The sequence below is a fragment of the Melanerpes formicivorus genome, unplaced genomic scaffold, assembly GCF_026170545.1.
Source record: "Melanerpes formicivorus ecotype bairdi unplaced genomic scaffold, bMelFor1.0.p_v2 SCAF_25, whole genome shotgun sequence".
Classification (NCBI taxonomy): Eukaryota; Metazoa; Chordata; class Aves; order Piciformes; family Picidae; genus Melanerpes; species Melanerpes formicivorus.
Window position 1 is genome coordinate 11,095,383 of NW_027142377.1, and position 13,549 is coordinate 11,108,931.

The 13,549-nt window shown below is 42.7% G+C and overlaps 1 protein-coding gene across 3 annotated transcripts in view; it reads right to left on the reverse strand.

Annotated features, from left to right (window-relative positions):
* The window catches only part of SPTBN1 (spectrin beta, non-erythrocytic 1), a 131,629-nt gene that overhangs the window by 86,455 nt on the left and 31,625 nt on the right, over nt 1-13,549 (reverse strand). For all 3 annotated transcript variants that reach the window (XM_068153320.1, XM_068153321.1, XM_068153322.1), the window contains exon 2: nt 4,630-4,826. In XM_068153320.1, the coding sequence (XP_068009421.1) occupies nt 4,630-4,777 (148 nt within the window). In that variant the 5' untranslated portion in view covers nt 4,778-4,826. The remainder of the gene's footprint in view (nt 1-4,629; nt 4,827-13,549) is intronic.

The window sequence follows — 13,549 nt, forward strand, 5'->3', positions numbered from 1 at the left end:
TCTAAGGTTTTTCTTTCTGTTTAGTGTCATGTGAATCCTTCACATGCCCTTCAAACCAGACTTACAAGCATCAGTGTACCGTTGAGTTCTCTTTCCTTAACCACTTGCTGTTACTAAAATTAGGGCACTGATGCTCCAAGTCCCAGATAGCTCAGGTAAAGGATATTCATGAACTGCACTGTCAGACATCTTTCTCAGTATGCTCTTTCAAAGCCAAAGATTTATGTTGGGATTTTTTGTTTGTTTTGGCTTTGTTGTTTGTTTATTTGTTTGTCACCTGAGACCTGAAACTTCATTCTGATTGTGCAGATTTTGTCCCTTTGTAATGCATACTCAAAGGAAGCAGTAGAAACTTGCTGTCTGTGAGAGAGAAGCTAGGCAGCAGGAACAAGCACATGCATATATTTGAAGAGGACTACAAGTGGGATCTTTCCTCTGGAGCTGCAGGACAATGGCTTAAACATCAGGGCCAAAAGCAGAAACTAGCCCCATGTACAGTACCCAGCACTTTCCCATTGTAAGTTTTCTCTCTTTTTTTTATCCTTAAGAAATAGATATTCCATCATATTACAAACTTTTCAATAGTATAACTTCAGGAACAATTTGAAGGATTTTCCTGTGCTGCTTCTGGGAAAATTGAAGTTACCGGTGTGAATTAGAAGCCTAGTTTCTCTTTGTGCAATAAGGGCAAATAAGGAGAGCAGCACAGCAAATGCAATCTCCTTACCTATGTTCCCCTGTAAGGCTCATGAGCATTGTGACACACAGCACTAGCAAGTATTTTGACCTGGGCACAGTCATTTGGGTGGAGCTGGAAAAGGAATGCGCAGCTTCATCTGTTCTGAGCTCAGAAGGCATGCCTCTGTTATTTCACAAACTTTGAAACTCTTTTTGATTTCTATGTCAGCCAGCTGAGTCACAGACCTTCTGGTCACTGGGGTGAACCCTGTAAGCCCAGAGGACAAAAGGGCAAAATACAAATGAGCATAAAAGCTAGTAACTTCAGCCAAGGGTTTTCTAATATTGAATTAGCTAACTGAAGAAGTGGAAAGTTTTGGAGGTTACTATTCTCACACTACCTGAAAGCAGCATCTGAGGCAGCAAGCATGGTACATCTGAATGTCACAGTCCCAGACTGAGTGTGCAAAATTCTGCTGAACAACTGAACCGTTTCTTAAGGCTTGAATGCTGGATGCACCAAGGAGCTGCACAGCAAATCTTGTTAGCTAATGGTCCTTGATAGATGAAATCCAACACTTGAGAATTTGTGAATGAAGAATTTTGCACAAACATGATATCTTTCTGGCTTCTACAGAGTAGGTAGAATTACCTGGCCTTCCAGCAAGACCTTCCGAAGAACCACAGAGAGCAAGGACAGGTGAAAGATGATTTCCTACAGTGAAGTATCTTACTTTACAAAGGAGAGATCCTGTTACTTCCTTCTTGTATCAGTTGCAGAGTGAGTTAGTTCAACATGAATGGCAACGAATCTGGTTCCATATCCCTTCAAATCTGGATTCTGATTGAAAGCCGAGTTCCCAAAAGGTTTATTTGTATTCAGCTGAAACAATCCTTCCCATTTTTGTTTGCATGGTGTGCAGAACACTTTAATAATACCAGTTTATCTGCTGCTGTGCTGACAGTAGTGCTTTTCCACTATTATTGGATCATACCTGCTTTAATTGAGCTTTTCTCCAATACATTGTTCAGATCACAGATTGTTCTGACCACCATTTCCTGCTTTGCTCTTTAAATATTTCAACATTCTAATGGAATGCAGGCCCATTATGATGCTTTCTGAAAGACAGTATCAGACTCTGGCCACAGAACTTATTTCCTGCCTATTCACTCTCTACCTTTCTTTACCTTAAATGAAGCAAGTTTCATTTAAATTACAGTAAACTAGAATCAACATAAGATGGAAGTTTCACAGGAGAGGTACTTTAGAACTTATTTAATGTGGACAGAAGATGCTTGCACCAACAGAGAGATTCATGGTGACTATAAAGTCATTAGGCAGTGTAAAATGCCTATGGTTGTTCTATAATTGAACTCAAGAACTTGCATCTTATAGACAAGGAATAAAGACCTAGTGTTTAGTCTGCTCTGAAACCCTTCATACTAGCACAAGGAGGTAATGATACTGTTGTCAGAGGATGGCCAGTCTTGGAGGCGTGGGGATATGCTCATGCCTGCCAAGAGCCAGCATCCACCCAAGACAGACCTGAGTGTTATTCAGTAAATCTGAGCTCTGCAGGTGATGTACAGCTACTTCTGTCTCAGAACATGACAAAACCCACCCAGAATAAAGTGATGGTGCAGTAAACAGTCAAATACACGGGGATTTAGAGCACAGAAGAGCCTCCTGACGTCATTCACTGTGGCTTTGTGTGCACTATCAGCCACAGGCTTTCACACAGCAATTCTCATTTCTGATCCTGTGACGAGCAGCTGAATTAGAGCACACCTTTCCAGAAACAGCCTGTCTCAATTTAAAGAGCATGATGACAGATTATTGCTCGCCCAGCTCCAGGCTGCAGTTGTTGAAGACCTGGAAATGCTGTTCTGGGGAGATGCAAGGGAAGATTACCCACCAGGCAACATATCCAAAAATATATGTTGAAAGGTGCCAGCAGTGCCATGGCTCAGCCTTTAACTGTAAGCTTTGATTCCCGATACAAACCTCTCTCGGTTCCTCTCTCCCTGCATCACGATTAGGCTCTCAAGCAGTGCTGTAGCCATGCGGTAGGAGAAGCCAGCACACAGCGTTCTCAACACTAGCAGCAGCAAACTACAGGTATGAAATGTATCAAATTAAAAAAATGTATGAGTAATCCTTATTAAGAAAAAAAATAAACACATGGTACTCTGGGAAAAATGCTTACACATGACTCTGAATTGAACCTCTAGCAAAATTCTTTGCTTTGGCTTTCGTATTTGTTTTAGGCTATCTAAATAATTCAAGTGCTTTCCTTATATTACTTCTCCTTGAAATAAGAGTTTCATGTTTATTATTCATTACTCAGGTGGGGAGCTCTGCATGCCATAAAAGTAAGTGGAACAACCAGCTGCATTAAAGGCTAGATCTGGGACCCAAATGTGGCTAATGAGCTTTGTTCTAAAAGCACTTCCCACCCAAGAAGCATAATATAACTACAACCACTAATGTGGCAGGAGTAAAACACAGGTCCTTCCTCAAGTAAGATCAAACTAGGAAAACCCCAAGTCAAGGGTCTTCTCTTCTACCACCAATCCACCATCACAGGCATCAGTCCATCTGTTTCTGATCCCCCTGAGCAAAGCTCTGTTGCAGACTGAGTGTTTAACCTGTACTTTCAAATGCACACCATGATGAGAACTGCTATAATTAACAGTCTTCTAACAACAATTAAATTTAGGCACATCCTTCCTGCAAGCAGCTCCATTAAGTCAATACGACTGCTATCCACAGTTAGAGTTATATGATCTGCTCTCTGCCCACCTGTATGAACTACTTTATTTCCCTGTTGCTCAGCTCCAAACTTGATCCTGCCCCACACCTGACATTTGAGGGTGTTCTGCATCTAGTGCTCACCCACAGCCAGCATAAAGAGGAGAAAGGTCATGCTGCAGTCCAGAGTCAGCTTCATTGGAATCACAAATGAAACAGATGACACCTTTGTCTCACTACAGTTAATAAAATTGCTTCAATGTGTTACAAAGTGTTGATTTTAAATATGTCCTAGTAACTAAATTTTCACTAGCAAAAAGCTCTGCATATTTGGAGCCATTTTCATGCTTACAGTGTGTCCCACGCTACTGAGACGTTTTGTTCAGAGGTCAGGAATGTGGGCATGCTACCATAAGGCAGGAAATCATTTACAGAACACATAAAAATTGCTTTGTGGGGCAATGCCTCAGAGTTGACAGGACATGACATAATCTCCTTTCGGCACAAACAAATTTGGTTAATGTACAGCCTTTACTACACAAATGATCAAACATTTGAAAGAAGGAAAAGACCAAATCAAATGTCATTCCTCTGCTGATGAGAAGGGAACTTCGCAGAAAACAGCACATGCTGCTTCAGAAAAACGTCTAGTTTCAGCATTACTTACTAAATGATCATTATCTCCACCTACCACATTCCTCCATTTCAGGACAGGTAAGATGCAGATATTTTGAAGCTGAATTTTGTTATCCTTCTCATTTTTTACATTTTTTTTTCTCCTATGTGGAAACCAACATCCCTGTCAGTCACAGAAACCAAACCAACGTCATTTGAATGCATAGCCAAAATAGTTAGTATCTGATGAAGTGAATGAGCTGAGAGACTCAGTGCAACCTCCTAACTGAAAAAAAACAAATACACAGATAGAATCTCTGCTGTCCTATGCTGACACGGAAGAAGTCTTCATAGTAAATCTGAACAGGTGCAAAAGCCATGTATGAACACACTCTGCAGAGCAACATTAGCTCATCACCTTCCACTGATGTCAATGCATGAAACTCGCAAAAATTGTTCAAACTGCACTTGACCTGAGGAAAATTTGGCTTTAGTTTACAGACAAGGTGCAGACACTGGAGACAGTGTCCCACACTCTCATATATGTAGAGTATCAGAGCTCTGCTCATGCGAGGAGTGCTTACCAGCTAGGGCCTTGATGCGGGATCGTTCAAACAGTCGAGCAGAGCTGTTTTCATTGTCCCAGTCATCGACATCCCAGCGGTTGTTGACATCGCTGTACTGCTGTTGGATTTCAATATTGTCATAATCTGTTGCTACTGTGGTCGTCATTCTGAGTCTTCTTAAGCTAGTCTCACCATCAGATTCTTCTTAATAACCTCTGTAAAAGAAAAATACGTAAGAACAATTTAGACAATGTACAGGTATTGGAATAAATTAGTACGACTTGAGCAAGACTTCTGCTTTCAAAAATGAATTGCTTTTACTCAAAGCCTGGGTACAAACTGAAGAATAGCTTAGATACCAACTAGTCCCTCAGCAAGCAACTGAATGCTTCAAGTCATCTTTAAAAATTAAGTACTTCAGCAAGATTTCAAGCCACTGGCCTTGATGCATGTTGACTGTCATGTTCAACTCTGCGCAGTGGAACATGTATGAAACGGTGCAGTGAGATACTTTCACAATTGTTATTTTCAAATGCAGCCTGTCAGCTTTATAAATCTGTGAATGTTGGCTAAAGCATATGGAACTATGGAGAATTTAGCTAAGAAAAACCTGAGGTGCAAAGAAGACCTCTCAACACCTTTATGAAATGGTGCAGATTCCAACAGAAAAAATGCAAATGCTTAAAAAGTCACAGAAGCATTTGAACAGCATTTAACACAGCTCTGGAAAAACACTTCTTTCTTCACTGGCAAATACTGAATTGGTGACTAATCCTGCAAATTTGTTTATGAATTAATCCAGATAAAACCAACTAATTGATGCATGGCTTTGAACTCTCCCTAGCAACAAAATGGTAACTCACCAATGCTAATCTCTACACTACATGAGGCTCTCCTCTTCCAGGCAGTCAGATAGTTAGCATATTCATACTGTCTTCTAATCGGAATTTGCATGTATTCACCAGCACTAAATATAAAAGAGCTGAACACTTTATTCTAGGGGAGGAGGAGGGAGGTTATAAATGGCTGCTAAACCAGAGGCTGTGAACCCTGCAGGAACAGCCACTGACCTGGGAGCCAAGGTTCTCCCCATCACCAAGGGTGGAGAGCGGCTGTGCTGTATCCTCCGTAACTCTCCAGAGTCAGTGCTCAGGGACACCCTCAGGGCTGATCCTCAGGAGCAAGCACAATTTACCTTTATAAATACATAATCATTTTAAAGAATGCAGCTAAGTATTTGGGACAGGGGCATGGCTGGATTTTAATAGAAAGGGTCTCACTCCTGTGAGAGGGAGTGCTGTGAAACAGCCTCTGTACCGCTTGAAATAGCCCAGCAGAGAAGGGCTCACAGCCTGGACTCACAAACGCCACACTTTCTACCTCAGTAGAAGCTGCAGCCCCGGCTGAGGCCCTGCTAGGCAGTTTCCAGCCCTGAGGTCCCCCCAGCAGCGAGACCAACAGCTGCAGCAGGCGAGCAGGAGGAAATACGCTGGTGTCTCCTACCAAAACCGAGCTCGTGGGGGCAGCTGGCAGGGCCAAGCGGGGAGCAGCCCAGGACAGGCGGCAATCAAGGCCCCGCCAGACCCTGTCACCCTCCCTCCTCCCGCCCGACTCGGCCGTCTGGCGCCACCTGCTGACGCGGGGGAGCAGCGCAGGGCACAGCATCTCCCGACAGCCCTGCGCCACCACAGCCCGGCGGAAGAGCAGACCGAATGGTTTTACCGGGCCCACGGTCCAGAAAAACCTGATAGTCCGCTGACACCGATCCGGCTCACAAGGGAAAAAAGACACAGTTACTGTCACGGCACACACAGCTAAGAGGCATTAATTTTCCAGATGGTCCTAGGATAAAACATTGGGCTTGATTTTCTCCTGCTTCCTGTCATAGATGAGAAGGTTCCTCACACATTTACTTGCAAAATAATCCCTTCATTCTGCACAGAAATGGGAAACGAGCTACACTCAAGGCTGTTACATAAGAAACTGTTACCGAAGCCTGTTTGTGATCAACTCATCTTCACCAAAGGTGGGAAGAAATCACTTCAGTTATGGCAAGCTGCCTGCAGACTGGAAGAATATGAGGGGAAAGGTCTTTAAAATGATAACCATTTGTTGCACACACCCAGGCTGACATTTTCCAGCAGCTCCTTCCTCGGCTGGCTGGATGCGGCAGCTACCGAAACAAAAAAGGATGGAGCAAAGATGGGGGAAAGGATTAAATGCCACTGGAAACATTTCTGCACAGCATTCAGCAGCTGATCCTCATCCAATATCAAGCCCAGACAAAAGCCTCCCATTGATTTCTGTACATAGGCAGAAATCAGGGTTAATTCCAATTAAATCCATGGCGTATCCATGGTATAAACAATGGGTGGATTCAGACTGTTCTACAGCATCGGTTTCACTCTTTTCAGCTTTCTGTATTCATCAGCACTCAGTGAGGAGGAGGAGATGTGCCACTGAAAAAGCAGTAGCTCAAACTATAAAAATAAAAGCAGTGACCCTAAAGCTGAGGTGCAGTGACATGACATGCTAATTTGGTATAGATACCACAAGCGGTCAAATTTATTTTAGATACCAGATTTATTTCTGTATCATCTGTGTTAAAGGTACACATAACTGGACCCAGAACACATTCAACTGTAACTTGGGCCTTATCTCTTCTCTTACCCTTCCTGAGCATCACACAAGCAAAATCTATCCTAGATAAAGCTAAAACGAGCATGAAATGAGCCCTATTATCCTACACCTATAGGGTTACAAAACTTGTGCCCTTGTTCTGATTCTGCAGAGATACTGACAAAAAAAGCTCACCAACAACATGGAAACAGCAGAGGGGTAGCAGACACACACTGCAGAGATAAAAATAAGAGCCTTGAAGTAAAGCACTGTTGTGGTGACATGAGGCTAACACAATTCACTCCTAGCTGAAACAGACTGCCCTGCCTTCTTCCAAAGACAGGCCCAGCTACATAACGTGCAACCACCACCTTAAACCTGGGATGAAAAACAACTTTTTTCTGCAGCAGCTCTAGTCCAGCACAACCTCCTGGTGCCTATAGGAACGGGAGGGAAGATAAACTCCAGCAGAAAACTCCAGAATCTGTGTTGTGTGTGTCTCTGCCTGTCAAACAGAAGCACCGGCATCACCTGCAACTGCCCAGAGTAACAGGGACGAATGGTTCAGAATCTGTCTGGAACTCTTAACGTAGCTGAGTTCACTACTAACAACCTTGAGAGTAATCTGTCATTCATAAAATCAGTCCTGCTTGAAGAAACTGTGTGCATACGTAACACAGACATACATGTGGCACATAGTTACATTTTTAAAGCCTGAAATGTTACTTGCAGTAACTGCTCAATACCATCATTTTACTTAGTCAGACCTCCATTGCCGGATGATTTCAACAAGTACTTTGTGAATACAGATTTGATTTACAGACTGTGCAGTCAGCACAAAGCAGGAGACAGTTGTATTGTGCCCCATTAGCTTACTGCAGCACTCTGCACTCATGCGCAAAGCGCCCACTAACACCCTTGCAAGAAGTCACTACAGAATACATGGCACCAGCAGAAAGCACAGGGATAGAAGAAAGCCCATGTTCCAGCAGGAACAACCTTAGCAACTTAAACATCCTGGCTTGGCTTTAGGCTGAAACGCTAATCTAATAAAGGTACAATGTATTCTGTGGAGAACTAAATGTAACATGAATTTCAGCTGTCAGCATCCTGAGCAGTCTCAATACAGAGGACTCCAAGCAAAACTGCTCTCGGAATTTGATAAACACAAGCATACAGGTAACAACATAGTTTAGAAATGACAGCAGGCAAATTCATTACCTTTCACAAGTAAGACCCAGTCTCCAAGTGGCCTTTACAGAGAGCTTAAAAACACAAAACCCCACAGGCATTGGGATTTCTCTGCCCTCCCAGATTTACATGCCAGCAACGTGTGCACCTGGGAGATACGAGCAGGCAGTTCCAGGGATAAGCAAGCACATGGGTGAAACGAGAAATAGAATGTTCCAGGGCCCAAAACACACAAGACAGACCCAAAACGGGCGAAGAAGTTGAAAGTATCTGACTTCATTATTAAAATATAATTCTATTAACTTGCCTCCTGCAGCTGATACAATACTAGAAGACCTCCTAAGACTGAGTCAATCAAACCATTTCAAAGCATTCTTTAGAATGTATTACATAACTTGAGGACAGGGAGGGGCAGGGGTTGGCACTGTCTTCAAAAAGACTAAATGGCTTCAAGAAAGAATCAACTACTAGGAGGATCATTTTCTCAGACAATTTTCAAAGGTTACATCCAGGGGTCAGACCTTTTCTATTTACTTTCATAAAGAAACCCAATTCAGTTTGTTTCTCAGCTACAGGAGATAAACAGTTTTATTCAGACTGTCTGAAGAATGGACTCACTTTCTAAAACTTCATTGGCTACTTTTAAATGGCAGTAATATAACCCACTAAACACACTACAACCATAACCACTACAATTCTGCTATAACCACACAGCTGGAATTGCTTCCTAATAGTTACCTTTAAAGCACACATTATTTTCTCAAGAGTTACTATTCTTCCATGAAACAGTCTAAGCTGTAGTTAGTTTCATATTAATCTTACTATCTGAGGATTGTCAAGAGGTTTTCATGGTGTTATGATTGAGGACAATGTACTTTGAAGAACAATCCCCAAATTGTCTCATTGCTTATGTAAATAGATTACTCCCTGGCTCATGCACAGTTTAACCTATTGCAGTTTTTCTGACAGTTAAGATAAATCCTATACAACTGAATGGCTGAGAGGACTGAAAATGGGATGCAGACACTTACAGTTTTAGGTTACAAGACAACCATAAGGGCCCAGAGGCAAGCATGAACACAACCACTCTCACAAAAGGAATGGTCTCTCTCCATCCCCTACAGATCAGCTACACACATCAAACACAGCACCTTCTTTCTTGAAGCCCTCTCTGAAACCTAAACTGGATGAGCACAGAAATCTATTTGATTACCCTTCCTGCAGGACTTCCATCTCCAGATACTTTGTCTGTACATCCTACTGATGACTTGGATCAGAGTAATTAGTCCAGCTCTTTAACAACAAATTAGAGTAATTATTACTATTAAAAGGAAGACAATCTAGTTAGCATGTAACTGAACTTGGCATTTATTCTGAGCAATATTCAGGTCCCCTCAAACAGGAGCACAACAGACTTAGTATTTTTAATATGTCAATTTAAATCCCTGTTTAAGCTTGAGAATGGAATTCTTCTGAACTCCAGCACCTAGACACACTGTGTCTCCCCATCAGAATGAGATTCTCACCCTAGCTTCCCCAGGAAGGAAATCAGCCTGATTACAGGTCAGTAGGGAAACCATCAGAGAAGCTCAGGACTGTATGCAACATTACATACATGTTCAAACACCCTCACAAATCTAATTCTGTAAGCAGTCTTAAAATATGGGTTAGACACTCAGAACTTTACAGAACATCCAGACTGAAAAGCTGAAGTCCTTTGTGTAAAGCTTAGAAAGATCAGAAAATTCACATCTCAGTTCCGCTCACTTCTTAATCTGAAGTCTGAGGAGCTGTTTTCCAACCTGCTTCCTTGCTTGCAGACCACTGTTTCATGTGCTATCAAGTGCAACGTGGTCTTTAGAGAAAGAACCTTCCCCTGTCCTGACAGGGCACTGTGGTCAACACAATCACTTACATTCTGGCTTGTTTCTTCAGCTGCTAAAGCAATTATAGAAGTATTAATATAGCAAGGCTTTAACTCTCTTGACCTCCAATATTCTCTCTCTCTCCCCCTTCCATGCAGGGCCTGGCTCCAAATCCCATCTTTCTTTTGACAAACAGAACCATGTTGTTTATCCATCTTCCAACCCAAGAGGGCTCCATGTATTTTGTATCTGCTTTCCTCATGGCTTCCTGAGTTAACCCACTTTCTGGTACTAAGTCTTCTGGCTGTCCATGCTCTAGGATGCAGAGGTGGAGATCTGAAAGCACCCCAAAAGGTCACAGGAATGAAGCAGACAGGCTGTGCTACCAGGGAGTCAAATGCCACAATCAGCATGTGGGGCACAGACACTTCAGGAATGCAAAAACAAAGCAAGACTGAAGCCTCTTTATTCCCAATATAGACTGGAAAAGTGTGCAAAGGTCAGTAAAACCATGCAGCCTGTCCTTCACAAGTGAGGTCTACTTCCCACATCTCTGATAACCCCCCCCCCCATTTTAAAGCCAGCAACCAGGGAGTTAAGAGTGGTTTATAGGCTCCTATTTTCCTTCTGAGGTCCCCAGGATATTATGCTCTAGGCCAGGAGACTGAAACATATTGCATAAGCATTGAAACAACTTCAAAAAGCATTTGTGCTGCTCACTGTAAACAAAAATACAGCTCACTGTACTGGAAACCCGAGCGCTTTCAGCAGGGGTGACCATTACACTCCTGTGACCAACATGTGCAACGTGCAGGACAATGATTCAAACTGTTTCAGCAAATGCAGTGCTTACAACCAAGCCCCCAGTGCTCCAGCCAAGAGCACAGAAGAACTAGTAATGACTCAAAAAATGTTACTTAGTGAACCTGAACCCAATCTCAGCCTGAAATGCCAATAAAGCCCAATAGGATTTTCTAGTCTGCTTCTCTCTACATGTAAAGCTAGAACATTTCACCCAGTTTCTCAACCACAACCCAGTAAATCAGTACTTCAGCATCAGAAGACTCTAGAACAAATTAATTGATATATAGGGTCCAAATTGGTCCTCTGTAGTCTGAGGTCGAGACACTGTCAGACAAGGACACAATCCACAAGGTGTCAACATTGTTTGAAGTTCTCCTAAAGCCAGAAAGGAGGTGGTGGGTGAAGCTTCACATTGGTTTCATCCAAGATTGGAGACGTAACAGGAACTGTGGAGTGAGATTCTAGGTTCCTATGCTTCCTTTTGGAGCACCTCAGATTAGATACTGCCTCTAAACTCTCCTCTAGAGAACTCCATGCCTCTCCACCAACTAGGAAAGTACTAAACAAGAAAAAACACCAAAGCAAACAAGCAAAACAAAAAGGACAATTTTCAGTAGAAAGTGGCAGGATTTTAGGAAAGGTTAATAAAGAGTACAAAAATCGAGCAGAAATTGATGCTATCACACATAACACTTAAGGGTGGAGTAAGCACAAATCTCTCCTGGGACTGCCCCTCCTTTTCCCCTCATCACTTTAAGAATGTGGAACACATTTTCTCAAGCTGCTAATGGAAGGGTAGTGGGGAGGGCCCCGGTAATCAGCAACTGGAACACTTCTAAGCGAGCTATATTCTTCCATCTCTACTGAAAGGCAAAGTCTACAGGGATCCAGACTGAGGCATGATGGTGACAAGGCTGACACCCAGTTACACACATAGGCACATAACACACACGAGGGTTGTGTTAATGGGACTCCACATACTGAGGGTGTTAGTCCCAGGTTTAACGATTACAGCCTCCTCATTCAGTTTTTAAGCAAAACACAGTAAAAAAACTCAACCTCCTTTCTCACCTATTTATGGTTTTCCTTCAACGATCACTGCTGGGCAAGGCTCACACAAACTGAATCAGGGCTAAAGAAAATTCAGTAGTTTTGTTAAGATTAAGGCTCATCTGAAGCAAAGTACATTGCAAGTTAGTCCATGGCTGCGCAAGTGGGTTCCATGGATTAAACATGGCTTCATTCAAGCTCACAAAGTCACCTTTATAACCAGCGTGGCCAAAAGAGATTGAACTCAGCATCCAAAAATTCCTATCTTGTGAAACATTAACTGGGCAGCATCAAAATCCTTTCATCCAATTTTCTGCTTCTAATTAAGTCACTAAAAAAAATCACATTTCCAGTTGTGCAGCTCTAAATCAGCATCAGTTGCTTTGAAAAAAATCACTTCCATCACCTTGGCTATTGGAATGGGCTGCCCAGGGAGGCAGTGGAGTCACCATCACTGGAGGTGTTCAGGAAGAGCCTGGATGTGGCACTTGGTGCCATGGGTAAGTCATTAGATGGTGTTGGGTGATAGGTTGGACCTGATGATCTCTCAGGTCTTTTCCAACCTGGTTAATTCTATTCTATTCTAACCTTCATAATCTCTTTCCTAAGTGAGCTGAATTACTACAATATCTGGGAGTGTCCTGCTAAACAAATGGATTAGCTGGAAAACAACCTGAGGGACCAGCTCATCCACTCTGCTCTGCAGTTTCTCTTCCCACCTCCACTCCTGCATTTATCATTTGGTAACTTCCATATCCCATCCATTTTCAGGAAAAGCTGTGTCTCTGTGTAGGGTAACCCATCCAGAAGGTAGCTTTTACCAAGGCTAGACCAAATTAAAGTATTTCCAGGAGGCAAAATTCAAGTGTCAGTTCCTAAGTTTCATTTGAATCTGTCAAATCTGCTATTCAAACTTAGCAAATTGTTCTGGTGTTGGGCCATCAAAAAGCAAATGCATCTGGTCTCTTTCCAACGGGAGAGTGCAGAATGAGCGGCGGGATCAGGAACTCTCTTCTGGACAGTGACCGGAGCAGCGGCCTGGATGGTGTTAGGGCTTTCCAAAACAGTAATACGTGTTTGTGCACCTCTGTGCGCTGATCTGTGGCAACCAACAGTTGGCATGCTGACACTTCTGCTGAGGAATATGACTGTCAGCAGGCCAAGAGCCCTTCACTTTTCTAACCCACATACTAATTTAACCATAAAACACTTGGAGAGAACACTCTGACCATGGAACTGCCCACACATCTTGATAAATAAAGTAACTTAAAGGCAGCAAAACCTTCTGATGGTGGCAAGTAAATATAAGCAGTATGTTTGTCATACATACTACAAAGGTGCTCATGGCTGTGGGCTGAATGAAATCAGTAAGAGGAAACTGACTGGAGTCAAAATCTAGAAGTCTCCAG